We start from the raw sequence: 26,939 nt of genomic DNA on the forward strand, positions 1-26,939 counted from the left end.
CTTGCGAGCCACATGCGGCTCTTTGGCCCCTCGAGTGTGGCTCTTCCACAAAATACCATGTGCGGGCGTGCACATACAGTGCAATTGAAACTTCGTGGCCCATGCGCAGAAGTCGGTACTTTGTAGAAGAGCCGATATTTTGTGGAAGAGCCACACTCAAGGGGCCAAAGAGCCGCATGTGGCTCACGAGCCGCGGTTTGCTGAGCCGCAGTTTGCCGAGCTGCAGTTTGCCTACCACTGACCTAGCTAAAACATTAGAAGTAGAATGATTTGCACATTAGCAGGGGGTGGAGGGTGGGGAAACCTAATTCTGATTTCTAAGTTTCCTTCGGTCATTCTAAGTCTTACTCAGTATCTTCCTACAAAGTAAAGTACATAATAGATTCTCATTACACATTTTATAAATGGCTGACTGAATATAGTTGTACACATGTTTTAAAATGTACTTTCTAGCCCTGGCTGGTATGCTCAGTGGATACAGCTTCTGCCCCTGCATCGAAGGGTTGCAGGTTCGATTCCAGTCAAGGGCATGTACTTGAGTTGCAGTTCGCTCCCTGTCCCAGTTGGGGCATGTGTGGGAGACAACCAATAAATGTCTCTCTCTCTCTGACTCTCTCCTCCCTCCCACCCTTTCAGTCTCTCTAAAAATATAAATAAAATACTACATATCCCAACACCAAAGACCCTAAAAATATTTAAATAACTAGAAACATGTTTACATTTTACTATTCTCCTTTACATTATAATGATTCTTTTTCTATTACAAAAAAAGCTCAGACAATTTTTAAACAAAACTCACCAAAAATGTTGGTCTTTACAGTAAGTGCAAGATGAGTATTATTCCTCAAAATTTCAACGGCCTTCACAAATGTAATATTCTCGAAGTTTTGTCCATTTACTTCCATTATCTTCAGAAAAGTATTTGAAAAATATAAATTAAGACAGAAACAGTATCAGTTACCTCTGAAACCTTAAGTTTAATGGTAAAAAAAAAATAAATGAAATGAAACAAATAAAATGTGCCTGTAAGTGAACAATGGTTATCTCTGAGAAGTGGGATTACTGTTTAATTTTTTCCCTCAATATTGTTATATTTACCCAAATATCTACTATAAACATTTTTTAAAAGTTCATTCTCTCTGGAATCATATTAGAGAAATTTAAAAAATAACATAGGTTGTTTTTTATGAAGGAAAATTTTTAATCATGCCATCAGTCCATAAAAAGTATTGCCTGTGTGTACATACAAATTTTATGAAACGTTCTAAATGAAAATTTATTGCATTTAAAAGAGATAAAAGTGGTACTCTGAATATATCTAGTAACATTTCCTGCCACGGCTGAATCAGGCAGTCCAAAAGAAAGCAGCACAAACTGTAATTTGGTTCTTCCATGTGACACTTCAAACAGAAGTGCTTCTCAAACTTGCTGTGTATCAGAATCACACAGGAAGTGTATTTAAAGAATACTAATTCCAAGAGAAAGGGATAAAGAAATAAACATATTGAACAAAAAAAAGAAAGCAGCACAGAGGAAAGATCTCAGGAACTGACACAAAGATTCCCAAAGGATACAAAAAGAGTGAGAAACAAAGTAGTAGGAAAAAAAATTTAAAAATCACAGAAGTAAAATTCCCTGAGTTGAAAATATCTAGTCTATATACTGAACTGGATTTTCTAGTATCTACACTAATAAAAGACAAAGATGCTAATTGACCGTACCTTTGCTATGCCCACCAGCCAATCAGAAGAGTATACAAATTAACCCAACAAAGATGGCGGTTAATCTGTATACACAGCCACCCAGTGAAGACTGAAGACAGTGTAGAAGGAAGCCAAGCACTGCAGAAGGGAGCCAAGCGGCAGAGAAGGGAATGGATCAGAGGAAGCAGAGACGGGAGTGGAGCTGAGGCAGCGGACAGGGGAGGGAACAAAGTGGCGGAGAAGGGAGGGAGTGAAGCGGTGGACACGGGAGGGAGCCGAGGCGGCGGGGAAGGGACGGAGCCGAGGCGGCAGACACAGGAGGGAGCGAAGCCTGCCTCCGGCTTCGCTCCCTTCTCTGCTTTGCTCTGGTCTCAGGAAGTCCTGTTCTTGCAGGAATAGGCCCGAGGAAGCCCTATTCTTGCAGGAATCTTCCTGCAACAGGCCTCTAGTATATAAAAATTAAAAAATAAAAATATTTTTAAACATATCTCATGAAAATTTTGAATTCCAAGGATAGAAAACAAGAAGCTACAAGCATTACTGTAGGGGTGAGGGTAGGGACCAAAGCTACCTAAAAAATAAATATAAAAGTTGGTTTGGACTTCTCTTAAGCAACAAGCACTAAAATGACATGATACTTATCTGTGACTAAAAAATTGTGAGGGAAAAATAACTGTGACCAAAGAATTTTATACTTTACTGAATAAAAGCATCATCAGACATGCAATGACACATAAAACTATAGTACCCATTTGCCCCTTTTCAAAAAAGTACTAGAAGACAATGAGATGAAACCAATGAATGGGGACAAATGGCACAGATGAAATGAAGGCAATCAATGAAACTAGTAAGGTAGGTATAAATGTCTAAATAATTATCCTATCTCATAAAAGAGTAATATGCAAATTAACTGTCACTCTGTGACAAAGATGGCAGTGCCCATAGCGGCCGGGCCAGGATGCTGGTGGCGTCACCCCAGCAACGTGAGCCCAGCAGGCAAGTGCGCCCGCAGGCAGCACCCAGCAAGGCCTGCTTGCCCATCCCCATGGAGCAGGCAGGCCCCGCAGAGAGCAGAGAACCATGGGGAGTGGGCCCAAGCTGTCAGTAGGACATCCCCTAAGGGCTCCCGAATTGGATAGGGTGCAGGTCGGGCTGAGGACCCCCCCCCCAACCCCCGTGCACGAATTTCGTGCACCTGGCCTCTAGTAAGTAATAAAATTATGTAACTTTAAATGTTAAAATCATTCTTAAAGAAGAATGTTAAAAAACGACTTAATAATCTAGATATAAAATCTCAGATAATTTCAATGACACTTGGGAGGATTGAAGGAAGAAGTAAAAGCATGATTATTTTTTTTCTTCTCTCAGAAATGAAATAATTTGATTTCAGTACTTTTTTCTGTGAATAAGACTTTTAAATGTGTTCACAATAAATTCCTGAAATAATAAATATACTGACTCCAGGATCCTAAGTACTAGAAATTCTTAATAAGCAATCCCAGGTAAGGCTGAGAAATCTCTATTTTTTAAAAAGCCCTCTTAAGGAAAAAAGGAGATCATTACAACTTTATATCAGAGTTTCTTAACTGTCTGTATTATTGACATCTGGGTTAGATAACTCTTTGTTGTGGGGGCTGTTCTATTGTGAGGTGTTATAGGCAGTATAGCAGCATCCTGGCCTCTATCCACCAGATGCCAGTAGTAATCCCCAAGTCATGACAACTAAAAATATATCCAGACATTGCCAAATTTCTCCTGGGGGGCAAAGTCACCCCTGGTTGAGAATTCCTGTTCTGAGATACAAAACAACTTCTAATGTGAATGCCCAAAAATTATTAAAAAAAAATAGTATGGTTCAGTTAAAAGTAATATAAAGCTACATTCTCAATTAATGGATGAACTAACCAAAATTTTAAAATGGGGAAAAGTAAGCTTCCCAAGTGATTCAGCTAGATTTGGGAAACCACTCTTTGCTGTACATAAGAATCATCTAGAGAGCTTTGTTAAAAATACAGATTCACAGACTTCAGATCTGGAGAATGTGATTAATAGGACTCATGTGAGCCTAGGAATCGCATATTTTAGTAATAAGGTTGTCAGTAATCAAGATTTTGAAATATGCCGCACTACAGTTACTTAATGTCTATAAGGAGAGAATAAATCCCTACCAACTTTCTCTGAGTATCTCCTTTCCCCTAGTCCCTTATCTGGCTCACTGCTTATGAATTGTAGTCTATTATCATATGAACATTATTTAAGCTGAAACCATCATTTATGGTAATCTCAAGCCACTTACATTTTAGAGTGCTATGAATGGAAGTGCTTGCTCCTTCCAAGCTTCCAAGGGTGCTAACTCATATACTGAGCTTTCTGAAAAACTTTGAAGTTGCCAGATATACAGTTTCCTAATCCTTAGAGGATGGGCAGGACCATTCAAAAAGGTCATGTTGATAGTGCCTACATAACCATGCTGTTTCTGGCCATACTATATCAAATTTCCCATTAAAAGTGATAGATATATGACAAATACATTTTAAAATAAGCCATTTTAAAATACCACATCTCAAAAAGCTCTAACAATACTTCCTTAAATTGATCATGTTTATTTGAAGATATAGTAGGTGACAAAAGTAGCAGCAGACTTATCACTTATAGGAAGGCTTTAATTTAGCCCTGGCTGGGTGACTCAGTTGCTTGGAGCACTGTCCCGTACACCAAAGGTGGCAAGTGCAATTCTCAGTCAGGGCACATACTTAGGTTGCGGGTTTGCAGGGTGCATATGACAGTCAATTGATGAATGTTTCTCTCTCACAATGATGTTTCTCTCTCTCTCTCTCCTTCTGTAAAATCAGTGGAGACATATCCTGGGGTGAGGATTAAAAATAAAAGGTTTTAAGTTAAAAAACTTAAGTTGCCCCCCAGGAGAGAGGAAGGAAGAGATAGAAAAAGAAACATCGATGTGAGAACAAATCATCAATCAGCTGCCTCCTGCCGGAGAATGAAACCAGCAACCTGGGTGCACAGGAAGACACCCAACCAACCGAGTCACAACATCCAGGGAAAGGAGGCTTTAATTGAAGTGGTCGGTTATCCACTTACCTCAGCGATTTTTTAAGACACACAATACCTCACTGTTTAGTCAGGGGCATTACCTCTTTTCCCTTATATTGGCAAATAAAAAAATAACAAGAGCCAACACAACAATAACTGGTCAGTGTGAATTAATAAAAATTATATCTATTTTTCTGTCAGATTGGCAAAAAAAAAATATATTTTCTGATGTGCCACAGAATTCTAGTAATTAGTTTATGTGTGCCACGAGATGAAAAAGGTTGAAAATTGCTGACTTACCTGATCACCACGTTTCAGTCCTGCATCAGCAGCTTTGCTATTAGGTTCTACTCCTTCAACAAAAATACCAAATCCCTTCTCACTTCCTCCATTAAGACTGAAATGCAGAGGGGACTCCCGGGAGGCTTTTTGCAGCACAACTTGTCTCCACTTAGCCTTTGCAGCACATGCAATATTCAATAACCGGAGATGACCATTCATTTTCTAGAAAGTAGAAAAAAGAAAAATGTATACAAATGTATGTATCTACTACTATAGGCTTTAACAAAAATGGCCTAAAATTATTAGAATTAAAGCAGAGTAAAGAACATGTAAGTTGGGGTGAATAAAAGTGAAGGAGAACTTCCACCCCAGAGCACTCTTAAGCATCTCTTAATATGAAAACTTCTAGATAATTACCAATTAGAAAAGATTTCAAAGTGATGTCTCATTTAGAGGGGGATGACGAGAAATTACTCCTCATTTCTTAAACCTTCCCTAATATTTACTGTACTATCTTGCTTACCTCCTGGCTGTTATATACAACCCAAATCATTTTAAAACATTTATTTAAAACCTTATAGGACTTGAACCACCTTTCCAAATACTAATATCCAAAGACAGAGTCATGTCTCCACCTCTCCCAAGAATGCTATTCCCATATTATTTTAGATCTTCTTTAAACTTAGTAATATTCTATATTCTAATACCAGTTTAATATCCAACTACTCTCAAATAGTGTAATATGTATAAATCTCATATCCATAACAAGAAGCTAAAGTTTTTCAGCATGCAGGAGGCAACTATTCAGTGTGTCTCACATCCATGTTTCTTCCCCCCCCCGCCCCCCCATCCTTCCACTCTCTCTAAAAATCAATGGAAAAAATATGCTCACTCCTTGGGTAAGGACCAAGTCTTACACCTGTTCTGATTCTATATAACACCTTGAAGTATAAAGTAGAATCCCATAAATAATTGATGACTAGCTGATTACTGGGGGAAAATATCCCATGATTGTAAGGCCCCTTCTATCTTCCATGAGCCCCTTGAATATCTATTCAAGCCAGCACTGGAAGACCAAAATGATGGAGGCCTCTATGACCTCTTAGTCAGATTCCCCAGTTCCATTCAATCTCCCATTTTGCATACAGCAGACATGATGCCCAAAAGGCTAGAGGAACTAAGGAGCAGAAAAAGGGACAAAAGTCTGCCAATTTCCCCCTTTATGCAACTCAATCCACTTATACTCTATGACTAATAACAATAATTCTTGAGCATTTGCTATGTGCCCGTTTTGTTCTTAGATTGTTACACTCATTAGCTCATTATAATCCTCGTAACATTCCAAACTAGAGACAATTATCTATAAAATAAGACAACTGAGGCACAAAAGTTTAGGCAACTTGTCCAAGTTCACATATAGCGAGTGATGGGTTTTGGGCGTTAATTCAGTCAATGACTCCTCAGCTATACTAGTATTTTTATTTCTTCCTGAAATTGCAGTTGCTTGAAGCAAAGACAACTTGGTTGCAGTTCAAAATTTTATATATAGAAGGGAGAATAAAATGCATTTATAAATAGCTACTCTGAGCACCTTGAGGTGATCATATTAGGTGTTGAATATTTAGAACAAGTGAAATCACATGCAGAAGGACGACTTAGAAAATCTAATGTAGAAATGATATATATAAGATAGGCCTTGAAGCACATCTAGAAGACTTGAAGAAGAGAATTCCAGCTTGAGAGAACTTCAGAAAAGAATATAAAGTAAGCTGGTTGGCTATAATCAAGGGTTCAAAGGAAAAAAGCTGAAAATGTAGATGAGGGACCTGAATATAGAGGTGAGAATTATTTTGGTAGGAAACACTTTGGTTTATTGACAGAGTAATAGTCATCTCATTTGTGGTTCAAAAACAATCTTTTGACCACAAAGAATGGACTAGAAGAGAGACTAGAACTAAAATTAGGAGGCTTTTATAACAGATCAGGCATAAAAAAATGAGGGCCTAAACTGGGGAATGAAGAAGAAAGGGCTGAGCCCTGGCCAGTGTGCTCAGTGGGTAGAGCGTGGGCCCACAGACTGAAGGGTTGTAGGTTCAATTCCTGGTCAAGGGCCGGTCGCAGATTTGATCTCTGCCCCTGGTCGGGGCACATGCAGGAGGCAACTAATAGGTGTGTCTCTCTCACATCCATGTTTCTTTTTCTCTCCTCTCTCTCTCTCTCTCTCTCTCTCTCTCTCTCTCTCTCTCTCTCTCTCTCTCTCTCTCTCTCTCTCTCTCTCCCCCCTGCCCACTTCCTTCCACTCTCTCTAAAAATCAATGGAAAAAATATGCTCACTCCTTGAGTGAGGATAAAAAAAAAAGAAGAAGAAGAGAAGAAATGGCTGAGACAGACCATGGAAAATATGTGTATAGTGACCCAGGTCACTTGAGCAACTCTCTGTACATCTTGACCAGAGAAATCAAGGCAGAGAGGGGGACCACATATACACAAGAGTTTATAAACCTGGGTGACTAGGAGAAAACATTATCGTTAGTCTTATAGCAGAAACAGAAGAGTCAAGAGGAAGCATGATGTTTGTCTGGGTTAGAGTGGCAGAAGATGAACAGAAGAACAGAATATGGATATGGAAGTTCTCAGAACAGACATTCAAGACACAGAAGATGAAAGCTGCTCTGAATTGCTGTTCTTGGGGAGAATGGGGGAGGAATCCCTAAACTCTAAAAAAAAAAAAAAAAAAAAAAGATAAATTTTTTTGAGCCTTACTGTATCTTCCAGATTTTTTTCAAATTCCTCCAGAAATCGAGTCATAGCAGGATCACCTTCAAAATCATTAAAATGATTATTTACCCATAATAAAACAATCCGTGTTACCTGTGGAAACATGAAGAAGGCAGTGTGATGTTACGAAAGGCATTCTTTCACAAAAGATTCCAAAACATGCCCCAAACTGAGTTTTACGGCTAACCCCCTCCTCCCTTTCCTACACACGACTAACACCCTCTTCCCTTTCCTGCACTCAAAAGGTTCGTTCTAACAGAGGGACATAGTTTAGTTGAGCTTGGGAATACAAGTAACATAGAGCCAAGACTCTGTTCTCAGTGAGAATACACAAACCTGGATGTTAAGATGTAAGCACATGAGATATATATTTCAGACAGTATCCTAAAATGCAAGCTTCTGAGGACAAACATATAAAAAGTATTGCCATAGCCAAGACCATTTAACCAAAATTATAACAAAAACAGATCTGAGATTTACTTAATTTATAAATACCATGAGTTTTCAAAGTTATGAATTGCTTTTACTTTGTGTCACAAATTAACAGAAAAATTAAAAGCTAACAAATGGAAGTTGAATAATGTGCCTAGCTAACTATGCAATTTATGTCATATATTTTTAAAATTATGATAGAATACACATAAAACCACCATTTGACCACTTTAAATGTTGGCATTTAGCTCATTCACAATGGTATGCAACAATCACCACTACCTAGCTCCAGAACATTTTCATTGCCCCATTCTATTAAGCAGTTATTTCCCATTCTGGCTTCTCTGCAGCCACTAATTTGCTTTTCTATGTGTATTTGCTCATTTTGGATATTTCATACAATATGTGAACTTTTGTGTCTGGTTTTTCACTTAGCATATTGTTTTCAAGGACCATATCTGTGTTTCATTCCTTTTCATGGTTAAATAATATTTCATTATATGGCTATACCACATTTTAAATTTTGACAAAACTCAATTTATCTATTTTTCCCTTTGTTGCTTGTGCTTTGAGTATCATATCTAAGAAAACACTGCCAAATCCAAGGTCATGATTTTTGTACCCCTTCTTTTCTTCTAAGAGTTTTATAGTTTTAGCTCTTATTTTAGGTCTGATCCACATTGAGTTGATTCTTTTGCACGTGGATATCTAGTTGTCTCTATATCATTTTTGTTCACTTTTAGCACCCTTTATTTCCCCACCAATCAAAGTAACTCTTTATAATCTGGGGGGGAAAAGAGGGGTAAGCCTGTAGTTTTGGACATTTTAGTTTTTTAAACAACAGAATAATGCAATCCAGCTAATTCTAACTTATTTCCTTTAAAATATAACTCAGACACACTAAGCTATTATGGCCTACTTTGATGTTTCTTAACATAACAGAATTCCACCAATTTGCAAGGTATTACCAGTCTTTCCATTATATATATGAATACTCCATGAAATTAGGCAAAATAATCTATTTAAAATAGAAAACTATTTAATGTAAAAAATATTCAAAGGTAGATTTAAATAAGTCACAGCAGATATAAATTAAGGTAAAAAAGATCAATTGTTTTCAAATGATACTATAAATAAGAAAAATCAACATATTCTATTTTGGGGCTTACAAACAATCTAAGCCCTCTTGAAAAAAAAAATTTACTTGAATAATCTTTCTAAACTACTAATCAACTTTTAAATCTCCTTCAGAAACAATGAAATATTTTGAGAAAGTTCAACAATACTCTCATGTGGCAATTGTGTTTTCTGAATTTGCAGCTACACCACAGCCTTATTTCCGTTTTTGTCTTATAAGGCTCATTTCCACTTTTAACACATTATTTTGTCATAAAATAACTATACAGAGATACAGCAATACTGGCTCACTATTTTTTTAGGTGAATTGAATTTTATCAAAATAAAATAAACATTTAATTTATCAACTGCAAAAGGTTTTATGAACAAAATTTAAAGGTTAAAATCACTTTCACGTCCCTTATGTTTATAATACAAACCTTATCTCTTAAACTGTCAATTCTAAACCATTCCAATAGTTTGATCCCAACATCCAAAGGACTTTCAAGAAATGTCCTATAAGTTAATAGAAAATCTTCTATGTAAGTTGGGTCCACAATGGAATGTTCTTCTATTAAATGCATGATGAGACGCTCAGGTGTTGCCTAAAAATCCAAAGATAGAAAAGATTAGAAAATAAACAAATAGCTCAAAAATCAAAGAACTCCTACTAATCACTTCCCCTTGTAGCCAGTGCATTAGAAAGGTCCTCCAAGAAGAGTGTCTCCCTTAAAACACTTAGCACTGGGATTAGGTAGTCTCAACAGGTTGTAATCCATCAGCACCCAGACATTTAGAGCAGGGTCAGGGAACATCCAGCTTGAAGGCTGTATAAGGCCAGTGAAATCATTTGGTCTGGCCCTGCCAAGGCAACCGCAGGCGGCACTTGAAATTCAGTAAATCTAGGAGGTTTTTTTCACAGCAATATAAATTTATATTAAGTGAATTACAGTAAGTGAATGATGTTATAAATATCCAAATGGCTCCTGGAAGAAAAAAGGTTCCCCACCCTAGGTTTAGAGAGAAAAAAGGCAGAGGAATAAAAATTTACTCAGCTGTAGCTGTTTTTTTATTGGCATTTCATCGTAGCAGGGCTTTTAAATTTCACTGATTTACCCCTGGTATGGACTGTTACTGCCAATTATACTGCAAAGGAGGGATGTAATGATGATTCTCCCAAGGCAACACAAGAAAGAGTTGAGGGTTAAAACATCAAACAAAAAAATATCCTACCCTAGCCGGTTTGGCTCAGTGGCTAGAGCATGGGCCTGTGGACTGAATGATCCCGAGTTTGATTCTGGGTACATGCCTGGTTTCGGGCTCAATCCCCAGTTAGGCGGCATGCAGGAGGCAGCTGATCAATAATTCTCTGTCATCATTGATGTTTCTATCTCACTTCCCCTGTCCCTTCCTCTCTGAAGTCAATAAAAATATATTTTTAGCCTAGTCGGTTTGGCTCAGTGGACAGAGTGTGGGCCTGTGGACCAAAGGATTCCGGTCAAGGGCACGCACCTTGGTTGCAGGCTCCTTCCCTGCCCGACCTGTGCAGGAGGCAACCAATCTCTCACAAAGATATTTCTCTGTCTTTCCCTCTCTCTTCTACTCTCCCTTAAAAAAAAAAAAAAAAAATAGGAAAACTATCCTCAGGTGAGGATTAACCAAAAATAAATAAATAAAAATAAAATATATCTCTCTATATATAGATATATTTTTAAAATCCCATTAAAAAACAAAACAAAACAAAACCCTAACAACTTTCCTCTAAATTAAATTAATCATATTCCAAATTATCTTCTGCCTCAGGCAACAGGAACAACACACCAGCTCAGGATAGCTTGTTTTATTGTTGTTACTTCTCAGAAGAGAAGTTTCCTCTTCTTTAGTTTCTCCATGCTAGTTTACCATCTTGAGAGGAACCAGAAGTTCTAGAATTTTTACATAACTCAGAGTTTTAGCTGCTTGCTTGTCTCCAAATTTATAAAAAGGAATAAAATAACATTTATCTACTGCTCATCTTTGAGCTTCTAAGTCAGTGGTTCTCAACCTTCCTAATGCCGCGACCCTTTAATACAGTTCCTCATGTTGTGGTGACCCCCAATTTAATTGTTACAAATTGAACATAATTAAAGCATAGTGATTAATCACAAAAACAATATGTAATTATGTATGTGTTTTCCGATGGTCTTAGGCGACTCTTGTGAAAGGGTCGTTCGACCCCCAAAGGGGTCGCGACCCACAGGTTGAGAATCACTGTTCTAAGTCAATGTTAAAATTACTTTTGCAGCCTTTTCCAAAGTAGATACACAGAACAAATACAGAAATAAACCAGATGCTAAGCCAAATATAAAAACATGACTGCTGTCCATAACCTCAAATTTTAATTTGTTTTATTCATCCAAATAATTCATGGGTCAAAATAACTATATAGAAAATATACACTAATCCTAACAATGTTCATATCTAAGATATTTTTTAAGTACCTATTACTACCAGTGTATGTAAATCATTCTTCTAACAGGAAGTCAGAAATAAGGCTCTTCATTTAACCTACTTAAGGAAAAAGGCAACACAGGTCATTCCCAAACTTCTCCCACCCTCCAAAACATTCTACGAGCACCAAACTGGGTTTATTATTTAGACTAATCATGATTTGAAGTTACTTAAATCTGGTTCTTAGATCATGTATGTAAGTCATGGGTGGAAATGATCAACATGTTAAAGGCCGTTATCCTGATGGGCTAAATCAGTGATTTTCAATTTGTGTGCACTGATAATTTTTAAAACATGCAATATTTGACTATCTAGTCAGGGGCACTGAACTCTTTTCCCTCAGACTGTCAAATAAAAATATGACAAGAACCAACACAATAGGTGGACGGTGTGAATGAATTAAAACTATACCTATATTTGTTGTCAGGTTGGCAAAAAATAGATTTTTTGGTGTGCCACAGAAATTTTAATAACTAGTTTATGTGTGCCATGAGATGAAAAAGGTTGAAAATCGTTGGGCTAAATCATTGAGGTAGGATACTTGTGGGGACTAGGCTGACTAAGTCATTGAAACACGAGAGCTGTGGAGCCTAGGTCATATATTTAAAATTTTATATCGAGTCATGCAAAGGCATGTCACTGAAGTGCTCAGTAGCATCCAATAAGCTTGATACTGGGAGACAGTGAGTATAGAGCTGGCTGGTAAAGGAGATTGCTGGCTGTAGATATTGGTTATGATGAGCAAATAAGTAACTATACAAAGCATAAAAAGAACCACTATTGGGGAAGCTATTTACAAATATAGAAAGGAAAAACTAGAAAAAACTGTTGTAGCCTGGCCGGTATGGCTCAATGGTTGAGTGATGACCTATGAACCAGAAATTAAGGGTTCGAATCCTGGTCAGGGCACAAGCACGGGTTGCAGGCTCGATCCCCAGCAGGGGGCGTGCAGGAGGCAGCCGATTGATAATTCTCTCTCATCACTAATGTTTTTATCTCTTACTCTTCCTTTATCTCTCTCTGAAATCAATAAAAATATATTTTTAAAAAACCAAACCAAACCAAAAGCTATTGTATAATAATTATTGGAAGTATTGGTAATAACTCAAGATTGTTACAGATAAATGGATATACAAACTTTATAGATGTGTATGTGTTTATAGTTAAAACATACATATACTAGAGGCCCAATGCACAAAATTCGTGCAAGAGTAGACCTCCCTTCCCGCGGCTGCCAACCCAGCTTCCCTCTGGCAACCGGGCCCTGGGCTTCCCTCACAGCCCTGGCTTTGTCTGGAAGGACGTCAGGTCTAATTAGCATATTACACTTTTATTATTATAGATTTCTTAGCTCTGCCTGAGGAGAGGCTCTAGAACAAGCATGCCAAATTCGCAGCCCACTTGACCTGCTTGCGAAGCAATGATACTTCAGTGGCAATGAGTAAATGCCCAGATCTTGATTTTCAAATGCTATTCTCCACTAGAATGATCCAGGAAACTCTAGAGAAATGGATGATTCCAAAGCTATAAATATAAGGTGAACCTGGAACACCTTGTTTTGCCAGATAATAAGGAAACTCTCAAAAAATTATGGGGACATGTCAAAAGGACACAGAAGCCTGGCCAGTGTGGGTCAGTGGTTGAGCATTGTTGACCCATGAACCAAGAAGTCACCGGTTCGATTCCTGGTCAGTAGGGGGTGTGCAGGCGAAGGTGATTGACGATATTTCTCTCTCATCGATGTTTCTATCTTTCTATCACTTTCCCTCCCTCCTCTCTCTCTAAAAGTCAATAAAAACTTTTTTTTTTAACAAGATACAGCAATCAGTCTTAATAGAGTCTCACTGGCCAACTCTGGGAAAATTTGACCACTGAAACAACACTGATGATATGAGAATGCTCATCTTTATAGTTGAATGACAATAAATGTAGAAAAAAAAATGATGGAAATAGAAAGTAACCATATTAGGCAGGAATAGTCAATAAAAATAAGGCTGGTGGATAGAGACTTGTAGACATATTGCCACTATCCCAGAACATCTCTCCTCCAAATACTCATCAATTACAAAGGGTAAACGGTAACTTTTCAGTGAAAAAAGTTACAAAAAGATATCCACCTGACCAGGTGATTAAGATGGTGGGACAGGTTGACATGTGCAACTTGATATGAGGCACTGAAAAGAGCACACCATTTATGTAGAATTCCTGCCAGGAATGCATGACTTGAGTGTAGTCATCAGGAAACATTGAATAGATAGATGCAGGCTGAGGGTCATACTATAAAATATAGGGTCTGTATTCTTTATAACTACTGAAAATATGAATAGGGAATGACTGTTCTTGGAGTAGACCTAAATGCAACTGTGTTCCCAAATAAGATCCTAGACCAGAAAGGAAAAAGATCTGTTGCTGGGATAGTTGCTAAAAATTTAAATAGGGTCTGTGAGCTACATGGTTTTACTTTATCAATGCTCATTTCCCAGCTTGAGGGGTTCTATGCTGTTTACATAGTAGAGTGTTTTTGTTTTAAGGAAATACATATGGAATATTTAGGAGTGGTAAGGCATCACATTTACAGATTGCTCTCAGTTGTTCAGAAAGAGACTGCTGATAATGGAGAAATGCAGTGAAATGTTAACATTTGAGGAATCTGAGTCAGGGAGCTCTCTGTAAATTTGAAAAAAATCATTTAAAAATAAAGCATTAAAAACCATAAGCCCCACACAAGCAATCGATCCATATGTTCATCTTTTCTACATACAAAACTTACACTTATCATAGAAAAAAAAAAGACTGAGGAACAGCCTGACTCCTGACTCCAATCTGACATCAGTCCCTCATATTATTAAATAATCATTTACATTTGTAACACTTACTTATTTTGCAACCAAGATTAACTTTAAAAGAGAAATAGTCATGTGATTATTTTTTCTCTTATAACTAGGATTGCTCTATTTTATAGGGCTTTAAATAGACAGGAGAGTGAGGGGGTGATCAGAGGACAAGAGGGTACAGGGTAGAAGAGAGAGGGAGTTAGAGAAGGAAAAACATCACAGACATCGATACTAAAATTCTAAAATGTGCAATCTTTTTTATTTACCTCATTTAGCCCTAATAAAGGCTTTCATATCACCCGCATTTGCAGACAAGACAACTAAGGTTCAGAGAAGTAAATGCCTATTTCAACATCACAGAGATCCACTAAGCACTGCATCTTCATCTAAGATTCCTTATGCCTTTATGGTTGGTCCTTTCATTTACTGTTGTTTCTAAATATTGTTGTCTTTGATGAAATTAACTCCTATTATCAATGGATCACAAAATGAATTTAAGAAGAAAAACTTTGACCAGTATATTCTAAAATAATATCCTATCCATACTAATGTTAAACAGCAATGTCACCCTTCATCAATAAAATGTGTAAAAATCAACTTTAAAAAAAGCAAAAAAACCAATAGTTATTTAAATTAGATCTCAAAGTTAATCAATTATCTTGCACTACTCAAAAAGTGGTTCAAAGCCTTCTAGTCAAGATGAAAGCTTTATTCTATCAGTGACTAGAATAATAAGTAAAAACACTCACCTTGATTACAATGTGTCCTTTCCTGGTTCCACTCCGATCTAGTTCACGGTGCTCATGCACCATAACAATTTCTCCCTCTTCTTCAACTTTATGGGTATTTTTTTCCACATGATTTAAAATTCTCCAATAATCCTGCTGGGCTATGCAGACAAACTGTCCGAGAACAACATGGGGACAATTAACAAATCTGTAGTACATAAATATATCACTACGCACCAAGGCAGAGCACAAAGGTAGGAAATCAAGCGGCATCAGTTCTTTTTTATTCAATCCCTTTAATTCTTCATAAAAATCAAGATGAAATAAATAACTCACGCACAGAGACCAAGGAGTTTTTGATTTTGAATTCTGCTCTAAAAGGAGAAGTGAACTATTCTCAAAACTGATACTATGCAAAGAAAACATGAAGCGGGAATTAGAAACAACTCAGAAGTTCCTATTTCCTTCCTTTATTTAAAACAAGAAAAAAGAATGAACTGGTTGCTATCGGATAGAAATTTAACAAACCAATATTTGGTATACCCTCTTAAAAATTTACAATTTGTTCAATCTCACAAACATGTGAAATATAAAATCTAATTTCCTTTATTAACTGTGAACTTTCGAAACTGATAATTTTCAAATAAAGCTATTTTATTTTAAGGAAGGAAAAACAGGCTCAGCCATTCTAAGTCAACAAACGAGAGTGCAAGACCAAAGATATAAGCTTACCTGGCAATCATCTACTTTAGTCCTAACAACTCCATGCATGTACTGCTTATCCAGAGTGGGAGTAATTCCAAAACTATTTCCCATAAAGAGATTTTCAACTTTTCCATCTGAATGGCTGATTTCTACAGTGCCATTTAAAATAACATACCATGAGTCAAGCTATAGAAAAAAAGACAGGTTTTAAGAATCTTAAAAAAAAAATTATATGTTAACTTGGAAAAATAATCAATATATAGAACTTGTATAATTTAAAAAAGTAAAGGGAAGGTCTGATTATATTACTAAATACTGTCAGTAACACCTGATGCCTGTCTATGCAAACCATAGAAGCTTATTTCACTATTTCTTCTTTTAGAAACCAAATTAGTTCTCAAAGAATTTCCATCAAACTTTAAAATGACTTGAATGTCAACATAATATTACATCCCGTGGTTTATAATAATTCAGTTAACCACTTCTTATAATTGTATTATTTTTGGTCATTTCCAATTTTCACTATTATAAATATGCTTCAATGATCACCTTTTGGCATGAATCTTTGAGTTTTATATTATGTCCCAAGGAAAGACACTCATAAGGGGAAATGATAGGTTAGAAACTATTAATACTTTGGGGCCCATGTTAAAAATTTCTAAATGACTTTCCAGAAAAAATACTGGCAATACATAATGTTCACTGACTAACATCTCAGCATTAATTTTTATCAGTTTAATAAGAAAAATAGTGAAGTACTTTCTAACAGCAATAATACCTTTCAATTTCTCTGCATTCTCCCCTCACCTATCCACGAATTGCCAGGGAGCATTTCTGAACATAGAATTGCTATATAAAAGCCTCAACTGACAGCAGTCCACTGGGAGGCATCTGTGTCAATGCCTCCCTCATTCTTTTTTAAAAAAACATTAATATACAAAAGGGATAAGGACAGTTGAGTAAATACCTGATAAACATTTTAAACTATGATATAAATATACGAATAGAATAATAATTACGAATTTTTAAAAAAATCTTATGACTTAATTTGAGAAGTTCAATGAATAGTAACTATTAAACATTTATTCTATGCTAGGAAATAAAAATTAAGACAAAATACAAAAACAAAAGTAATAACTTATCTCTTAAGAAATTGTAACTACCGCAAACTTGGCATTCATTTAAAAATAAGTGTATTGCCCTAACCCAGCCGTGGGCAAACTACGGCCTGTGGGCCGGATCCGGCCCGTTTGAAATGAATAAAACTAAAAAAAAAAGACCGTACCCTTTTATGTAATGATGTTTACTTTGAATTTATATTAGTTCACACAAACACTCCATCCATGCTTTTGTTCTGGCCCTCGGGTCCAGTTTAAGAACCCATTGTGGCCCTCGAGTCAAAAAGTTTGCCCACCCCTGCCCTAACTGTTTCTAACTCACTGTCCCTCTCCCTTCCTCTCTGTAAAAAATCAGTAATATATATTAAAAAAAAATAAGTGTATTAATTTTAAGTCAAGATTCACACAAGTTTATGGAAATTATATTATTCTAAAAATTATTTCCCATATTATATAGTGTGTAACATTTATTTGCTAACCTACCTCTTGTCCATCTTCAAGAATAATAGCTCCAGCCTGCTCTACCACTTCAAAAATCATCACTGAGCAGAGTTCTCTCCTTACACTCATGGTCATGTTTGCAAAAGCAGGGAGCTGGTGCATAAACTCCAGTAATTGTTCTATTAAAAAACAGAAATTGTAGTAGTACAGAGACCATCAAGGACACTTTAAACATACAATAAAATTTAGAATTCAATGCCCAATTTCCCAATCAACTTATGAATATATGCTGCTAAAGTAGAGAAATCAAGGCACAAGATAAATTTTGGTTAAAAAAATCAGTTATTTGGTTAATAGATGTATTCAGACTCACATGAAAATATAGGCACACTGGACGATACCAGAACTCACAAACTCCAGACAGAACCAGGAAACTACAGATTTGGATGAGGGTAGAGAATTATCTTATTTTCCTAGCCTGAGATGCCACTACATAGTGGTTAGTATAGTGATGTTCTTTGATCTAATGGATTAGTGAAAAAGCATTTCATCTAGTTCTTATTGGGCTAGAGTTTAAAAGAAAAATGTTATTAATAAATGTCAATAATTAATTAGAAATAACAAATGTAAGTTCTAGTTCAAGATTTTTCAAAGTAACACAAGGTAATTCTTTAACCAACAAATGTTTTTGAGTGCCTGTCTTAGGCCATTCCCTGGTATAAATACATGTGTAATAAAGATAAATATAAGGAAGAAACATATATAAGCAGTCAGCTAAGGGCTGACACAGAAATAACTATAAGATGCTATCCACCCACAGATAATTGGGAGTTTGTTATTTTCAATTTTTAAAAAGTGTTGTGAAAATAGCATAGTATGCAATTCTTCATCATAAAAAATGCACTTTCAGTTTTTGTCCAGATAATATTCACAACATGAAACTAAACTGCAGGTTACTTAACTATATGTCATTAGAGTGGCAAGGAATGTTCAAATGTATTGACTTATACTCACACAGATTATGATTACCATTAATACCAGCATCTTCTGATTTGAACAGCAGCAGTATGACCATTATAACAGAAAAATCTAGGATAAAATCTTAATTGAATCACAACAATATATAATGAAACTAAGAAATCTTTGTCTTTAAAGATAACATTAGCATCTTTAGCATTTTTTTCCTTCTTTCTTTAGCATTATTTAACCTCTGGAAGTTACTACTTCTGTAAGAAATTACATAAAAGAAAACTCACAGTTTTAACCAAAAATTACATACTTACATATTTTTTCAAGCTAGAGAAGTAAAAACATTTTTTATAACATAAATTTTTTTAAAAAAGCTAATTCACAGACATTGGACACCGATGTACTATGTTTTAAATGTCTCATAAGCACGAATGGGAAAACCACTTTAATGGAATCAAAGCTTTTGTTTTATAAATTTGGGGAGCCAGGATGTGAGTGAGAGTGGTATGGCTGTGACATCTGTTTGACTTTCAGGGTTGACTCAGTTGATCTGGTAGGCTAGGCAGGTGACCCCTGCCTCCTTCACAATCACAGTTCCATGAGCATCCATGCCAAAGCTGCATGCTTGAAAAGGACAACCATCCCCAATAGAGGAGGACTGTTCTTCAATCAAGGGCATACAAGTATCTGTGCTCCCGTCAGACCCTCTATACAAGCTCTCATATTGGGGCAACCAACCTCAAAGATGGCCCTAAATGACACCTCCCTCTTGATATTTATGTCCTCATGCATTCACCTCCCATGTTATATGAGGGTTGCTCTGTGTGACAAATAGAACTTTGAAGAAATAATGATATGTCAATCCTGAAGCCAGATCATAAAAGATACTGTGGCACCTGCCTTACTCCCTTGGATTACTTGCTTTGGGGGAAAGCCAACTGCCATGCTGTGAGGACATTTAAGCAGCCTCTGGAGAGACCCACATGATGGGGACTTGAGGCCTTGTGCCAAAAGCCATGTCAGTAGCCACCTTGGAAATAGGTCCTCTAGCTCAGTCCAGCAAAGCCTCAGATGACTTCAACATTCGTATTACAACCTCATGACACTGAGCCAGAACCACTCAGCTAAGATGCTCCTGAATTCCTGACCCAGAAAATGTATGAGAAAATGAGTGGGGTTTTCTTGTATTGCTTTTTAATTACTGACTCTATTACAAATGTCTCCCATGTCTCCCCAGGTGTGTTGCCTGCCAAGGTGTGTTGTTTTAAGTCACTAAGTTTGGGGATAATTTGTTATGCAGCAATAGGTAACTACATCTAAGTTAAGCTATAAAATTCTTATTGTGAACAGATATTTTTCTTACCAATGTCATCATCAGTTTTGTCTGCAGGTTCTTTTTCAAGACATTCTCGAACAAGATCTCGCCCCTGCAGTGGGTCTGTTCGATCAATCTCTTCATCTTCCTCCTCTTCATCTTCAGAATCAACAGGTCCTTCTGGAAGACGTGTTAAATCTACATCTCCTACCTCACTTTCTGTAGCCTACAGAAAGAAAGCTTCATGTTATAAAAATTGTATGTCACAGTCTGAATTAATCCAAAGTATCCCTCAATACCAAATATTATAAAGAATTAGGCAATATTTTATATTGTATCAAAAACAAAATGAGATTTATAAAAAGTTTTCTCTCTGCCCAAAATAGTCTCATCATTCCATGGTGTGACACTTAGGTGATATATCTGACTTGGTAAATAGAAAATGGTTAGGAGACTAAATGTTTTAATACCTGTTTTCTACAAATACTTGCATTTCTTAAAAATACATTTCCTAAAGCATGAAGTGTAAGAAATAAAGACAGTTTACCAACAATCACTTTATAAGTACTTATGAGTTTACACTGTGTGTTGTATATAAAATATCACTCTTTCACCACTAAGGTTTAGAGCAGGGGTGGGCAAACTTTTTGACTCGAGGGCCACAATGGGTTCTTGAACTGGACCGGAGGGCCGGAACAAAAGCATGGATGGAGTGTTTGTGTGAACTAATATAAATTCAAAGTAAACATCATTACATAAAAGGGTACGGTCTTTTTTTTTTTTTTAGTTTTATTCATTTCAAACGGGCCGGATCCGGCCCACAGGCCGTAGTTTGCCCATGGCTGGTTTAGAGTCTAGTAGGGTAAGCAATCATGTAAATTAAGAACAGAAGTATAAAAGAGGTAAAGAGTAGTACTGAAAAGTGCTAAAATAGACCAACTATGAAGGACTCAACAAATATTCATAACTTCCCAATGCCTTACTTGAATCTAATATTGTGTCAATAAAGAAGAACAGAGATTATTTTAACCAATCTTTAATATAAGCTTATATTTATAACCTCAACTCTGGAAACATGAGTCTCATTAGATACTCGTAAAGGAACTAGCAGATTTTTTAAAACCTGTAAACTTAAATATCAGTTACAGAAAATAATGAAGATATCTTTTAGAAAATAAAATTGTCCTGAAGTGAATTTGCTGTCAAAATTTCTAAATATTGCACTCACCTGATAGGTATTAATAAAGTAACATGAATACTGAAGCAGTTACAGAAAAAATGAGTTGAACATAATCTTCAAATATTTAAGCCTCATCTCCTATCAAACATTTACTGTTTACTCTGCATAGAAGAGGATCTTCCTTCTTTCAGGGAATTGCTGTTCTCCTCCAACCTAACCCAGAGATTACAGTGGGGAACAGTGCCCAATCTCTGGCTATGTAAGCTAAGATAGAAAGACCTCTTGTCTGGATTTTTATAATTAGAACTGGAGGGCAGAGTGTCCTTTTTCCTCTGGTTCCTTAATCAGAAGAATGTGATGCAGAGCAGCACGGGAGAAAATGTAACTAATAGGCAGAGAAAGAGGCAGGGGAATTGGAAGTACACTGAACAAGAGAGATAGACAAAGAAAGACAGCACAACAAAGCAATAGAAACAGAGCATGCAGGATAGGGCATAGCACAAAGAGCATCTGACAGAAAGTACCACAGGAGAGAGAGAGAGGAAGAGCAAGCAAGCTACCAGGCACCAAAGGACTAGAGAGAGATGGGCAGATGCACCTGCAAGCATCCAGGTTCCCTGAGGCTGGAACTGTCTCTCCTTTCTCTGTGGGTCAATCAATTACCCTTTTTGGCTACTGTTAATTCAAAGTTAAAACTGATACTGGCAACTGAATTTGTTTTCTAAGATTCTGTTTTATACTTCCTTCGGATTTCTGCACAGCTTTAAGAAACAACTAGTTTAAACCAGAATACTCAACTTCGGATCTATAAGATTAGACAAGCTGTTAACGATAATATAAGAGCAATCCTGCCTCATGACTAGTATGCTCTCCTGAGTTATTTTTTGGCTATAGACCTTTAAGGTTTTAGTGGAGTATATTTCTGAATAATATACAAACTTCCTAAGATATCTTCATTATTTTCTGTAACTGATATTTAAGTTTACAGGTTTTAAAAAATCTGCTAGTTCCTTTACGACATGTGTACATGCTAAAATGATTTTTCCACAAGTCTAATTTATTTACATAAACTGATTTTAATACAAGGAAGTAGTGTTAAAAAACACTAAAGCAGTATTTTGCACACAAGTTAATTTTTCAGAATACAGAAGCTCATCCCAGGAATAGCCTTTTCCCCCTTTATCAATTCTCAAGGACAATCTACCTTATAAATTTGAGTTCTTAAACCACACCTGTCCTCATGAATATCAGGTTTTCATCCCTTGACCCAGATTACTTCAACTTTTAGGTTATGTCTGATAAAAAGATGGATGGCTCATAACAAAAAAGCAAGATGCAGTTCAATTATATGGACAATAGGGAAGGTGTATTGTCATCTGCCTGAGGAGTGAAGACATTTAAGAAAATAGCTCTTTAGAGAGAATGGAAGTCATGGGTAGGGATGGGGAGAAGACTCCTAAAGAACTCTTTTAGGAAACTTTTAAGGCCATGTGCAAATAAAATAATTTAATCTATCCTTACAATTGTCTTCTCCTGCCTGTCTTTTTTTCAAAGTAGGATACAAAGAAAAAATATGAATAACATTAGTTATGAGAACATACTAAACTGTTAAAATGTTAAGCGTATACCAGAGAAATATGGTGTCAAAATAAGAATTAAGAATAAAAGTAAGAAAAAGTGGCCAAAAACCTACTAGGAAATTGAAAGTTTTGATAATTTAAAAATAAGTAAAATAAAGTGAGCTACATAGATGGAGTCCAAAGTCTAATTCCTTGACTAAAACAAAGGAAAGCCATGTCTTTAGGTAAAGTTAGATACGATGACCACCACCAGGACTGGAAGTCACTGAATGATGCTTCCGAGGATGCAATTCCTTGGCAGAAAATTTAATTCTATAATAACTAGATAAGAATTTTTAAAATGTATCCTTAATGTCCAGCATATAATAAAAACTTACTAGGTAGGTGAAGAAGCAGAGATGTGATCTGTACCAGGAGAAAAATCTATCAATATAAAGAGGTCCAGGAATGACAGAGATGATAGAATTAGAAGACATGAACTATAGACATTTATTATGAAGAAGTTAAAGGATTTAAAAGAAAATACAAAAAAATTAGGGAGAAAATGGGAGATCTCAATAAAGAAATCCAAACTGTGAGAAGAGTGAACTTGAAGGGCAATAAAAAATACCCAAACTGAAGCAAATAGAGGGCAAAAGCCAAAAAGAAAATTCAACAGAGCCTCAGAGATATCAAAAGCTGTTACAAAAAAGGTAGGTCAAAAGATATGCCATAATCATGAAGGTAGGATACACAAAACATCAGAGCCCTGGCCTTTCAATCACTTTATCCTAGCACTTAAAATACAGCAGACCATCAAGAAGATTTTACTAAATTAATTAAGTCCAGAAAAAAAAGTATATTGGTAGAAGGACTGATAAGACAAATCTTAAACTTCTTGTGTTTTTCCTTTCTTGCAGTATGAAAGTGTCTCTATGTGTATGTGTAAATATAATTTGGTGAGGCAGACAGTCTGAAGTGATTTTCTGATGACTTGGCCTTCCCCAGATAAACCACCAGAGGATTTCCTTTTCCTGTTTGCATCCAGATAAACATGAAGCTACAATAAGGGGAACTACAGATTAGAATGAAAAGTTACACAAATTTACAAAAATCACATTTTCAAATTTAGAGCAAGTATTAAGCCAGAACCTTAGCTCTTCAGTGCTTCTATATTCTGCATTCCTATTTTTAGTATTTCTCTCAACCTTATTCATGGACCACTTAGCGATTATGTTTCTTCTTTGTCTTTCTGGTCAGGACAAGAATCCTGTGAAATCAATCCTTCAAAATGTGCTGTCCAGGCTGGCCCATTCCATAATCTCTACAACAGGGCAGGCAGGCAAAGTGAAGCCTCCTTTGCCCCAGATAATCAAGCTTTAGTCTTGGAAACAACACTGGTTTCTACCTATAAATGTAATTCAACTGAAAAAATTTCTAGTTACTTCCTAAGTGCCAAAATTGTGCTTAACTCAGTCAGCATGGGATACACAAGTAAGAAAAAACTCTACTCCCCACAAATGTACTATGATAAAAAATGTCAAGAGTACACATAACTACACTAAACAAGAGAAGAGAAAGAGACATGACGGAAAAACTGCTGTGAGGTTCCAAGACATGTGAGACAATGTGAAATGTCATCCAGGTGGAGCTGCTGGCACAGCAGCATTACCACACACTGAACTGGGAAAAGGTACATGGTCAGGGAGTAGCCATTAAGTTAGTCACGGACCAGATTTACAATGTGCAAGTGGAGAATAGTGGAATATAGACCACATTTGCAGATTGTGGTTAGAAGGGAAAGGCTTGGATATAAATGTGAAATGAAGTGAAGAGCGTAAATTAGGTAACAGTGAAGCACTAAAGCTTTTTAAATAAAGTTATAACTTTTGTTTTCAATTTCTTTCAAGTAAAAATTTAAAAAAAGAAAACAAAGATAACAGATATTGACTAGGGCACAGATAATATTCTTAACAAAAATATTAAAGTGGAAGAAAACATGTAGTAGACAAAGCTAGCTGAGGTATCAAAAGAATATCCCAGTGGAAATGTGACACCGGGGACCTGAAGAGACTGGGCAGTAGAGCTCTGAATTAAGAAATCGCTGTACGGTAATAACTAAAGCGTCAGGATTTTTAGGAACATGTTTCTGTCCTACATAGAAGCTAAAAAATAGAGGTGGGGATTAAATGTGGCCCTCAGATTATCTAAAAGTACAGTCATGTGTCACTAAAAGACAGGGATATGCTCTGAGGAGTTAGGTGATTTTGTCCTTGTGTGGTCACAGAGTGCATTTTTGTAGACCTACTACACAGTGGGTCTATATGGTATATATAGAGTATTGCTCCTAAGTTTCAAGCCTGTACAGCATGTCACAGTATTGAATAGTGTAGGCAACTATACGATGATGCTAAATATTTGTATATCCAAACACATCTAAAAATAGAAAAGGTACAGTAATAATTCAGTATAAACAAAAGTGTATGTGTATGTGCACATACTCGGAGGGGGGTGTTCAGAGGAAGGCTATGGGAGAAACATCATTGTAGGAAAAGTAGTCATCAGAAGGAGTGAGAGAAGAAGGAAGGCAGGGAGGGAGAGAAGGAAGAAGAGGGTAGAGAAAAGGAGAGCAGAGACAGATCTAGGAGATAAAACTGGAGAGGAGAAATAATAAAAGGGGTGGGATGAGGAAGGGGAATGAGGGGGGAGAGAGAGGCAGAAACTGGACTGGGAGTAAAGATAAAGAGAAATGGAGGGAAGAGAAGTAAGTCTGTGCAGGAGTGTGTGTGCATGTGCCCATGTGCAGGGGTGGGCTCCAGGGCTCCCCTGTTCCTCAGCTCTCTCCTCTAGCTCCCTTGCTAACTTTGGGTGGGCACAGGGCAGGTGGAGAGCATGCTGAGCCTCCTCCTTAATTTAAACCACCCAGAGCTAGCACTAAATTCAACCTCTTAGTGGGGTCTAGCCTTTGCTTTGAACATCACAAACTTTTTGCTTATAATCTATTAAAATCTTATGGGACCACCATTGTTGACCAAAATGCTGTTATGTGGCACATACGTTAATGAAGAGACAAGTGCTTTAAGTTCAAGATTTCACAGTCCCAGCTCTTGGACAAGACTGAAAAAATAGGAAAAGGAAACTAGAGAGAAGCACTCCTATTTCTCAAGTATTGAGAATACATAAAATATGATACCCAAGAACATTCTAACATCTAAATGCATACTTTTAGCTAAATTTTAAGCTAATTTGATTAAAAACACATTCACACTGAAACCATTGCTTGCCTTTTATTCCAGACTGTGGTAACTGCTTTATTCAGAAGTTTCTTCGAAAACTAAAGGCTTTTATTTTTAAAGCAGAAGACATGAAAACTCTAAAGAAGGAAACGCATAGAAGCACAGCCACAGGTTTGGCCATATAAAATGGTGTAAACAATTTTCTTGTTAAGAACTGCTGTTAGAATGACTATCTCTCTTTTTACCACAACTCTCCAAATTAAAAATACTTGCATTATTTTGTAAGGCTTTGTTTTTTGTGTTACAAGACATGACTGGATTAGGTGTCCACTTTTAAAATCTCCCAAGTGTTGAGAAATTTGGAAAACCAGACAAACCACTTCAACTGTTGCTGGCCAAGGTATATAAAATGGGAATGCACACCTGTACTATAGAGTGTATTCAGAGCTTTAATAGGTACCACAAAGGAGACCTAAGGTCAAGAAAAGACTAAGGGTATAGAGCATTGACTCTCTTTTCTTTTCTTCCCTTAAGCTCTCTTTTCTTCCCTTTTGGTCCCGAGGATCTGATTGCATACATACACTTTGGTTGGTGTTATTTTGTTTATCCATATTTTTAAATTGTAGTCTAGATAGTCTGCATTTTGGGGGATATATTTTATTGATCTCCTAGAGGCCCAGTGCACGAAATTCATGCACTGGTAGGATACCTAGCTGGTGTCAGCCTGCCCGGTACTCGCTCCCATCCCTCAGCCGCGGGCCAGGGCCTCCCTCTCTTCCCCCAGCTGGCCCCACCCCCTGGTTGAACTCCCAGAAGAGCTCCTAGTCAAGGGAACAATTTCCATACTATGCTTTTATTATATAGGACTAGAGGCCCGGTGCACAACATTAATGCACTCGTGGAGGGGGTTGTCCCTCAGCCCAGCCTGTGCCCTTTAGCAGTCTCGGAGCCCTTAGGGGATGTCCGACTGTGGCTTGGGAGCGGGCCTAAGCCACAGTTGGA

At 36.8% G+C, this 26,939-nt stretch overlaps 1 protein-coding gene across 19 annotated transcripts in view; it reads right to left on the reverse strand.

Moving 5' to 3' along the window:
• RAPGEF6 (Rap guanine nucleotide exchange factor 6) overlaps window positions 1-26,939 on the reverse strand; it is a 205,622-nt gene that overhangs the window by 71,636 nt on the left and 107,047 nt on the right. For all 19 annotated transcript variants that reach the window (XM_059698295.1, XM_059698292.1, XM_059698290.1 and 16 more), the window contains 8 exons: window positions 20,011-20,188; window positions 17,721-17,857; window positions 16,147-16,305; window positions 15,436-15,588; window positions 9,803-9,967; window positions 7,800-7,907; window positions 5,055-5,258; window positions 800-908 (listed from right to left, as the gene is read on the reverse strand). In XM_059698295.1, the coding sequence (XP_059554278.1) occupies window positions 800-908; window positions 5,055-5,258; window positions 7,800-7,907; window positions 9,803-9,967; window positions 15,436-15,588; window positions 16,147-16,305; window positions 17,721-17,857; window positions 20,011-20,188 (1,213 nt within the window). The remainder of the gene's footprint in view (window positions 1-799; window positions 909-5,054; window positions 5,259-7,799; window positions 7,908-9,802; window positions 9,968-15,435; window positions 15,589-16,146; window positions 16,306-17,720; window positions 17,858-20,010; window positions 20,189-26,939) is intronic.

Source organism: Myotis daubentonii, chromosome 5 (genome assembly GCF_963259705.1).
Source record: "Myotis daubentonii chromosome 5, mMyoDau2.1, whole genome shotgun sequence".
NCBI lineage: Eukaryota > Metazoa > Chordata > Mammalia > Chiroptera > Vespertilionidae > Myotis > Myotis daubentonii.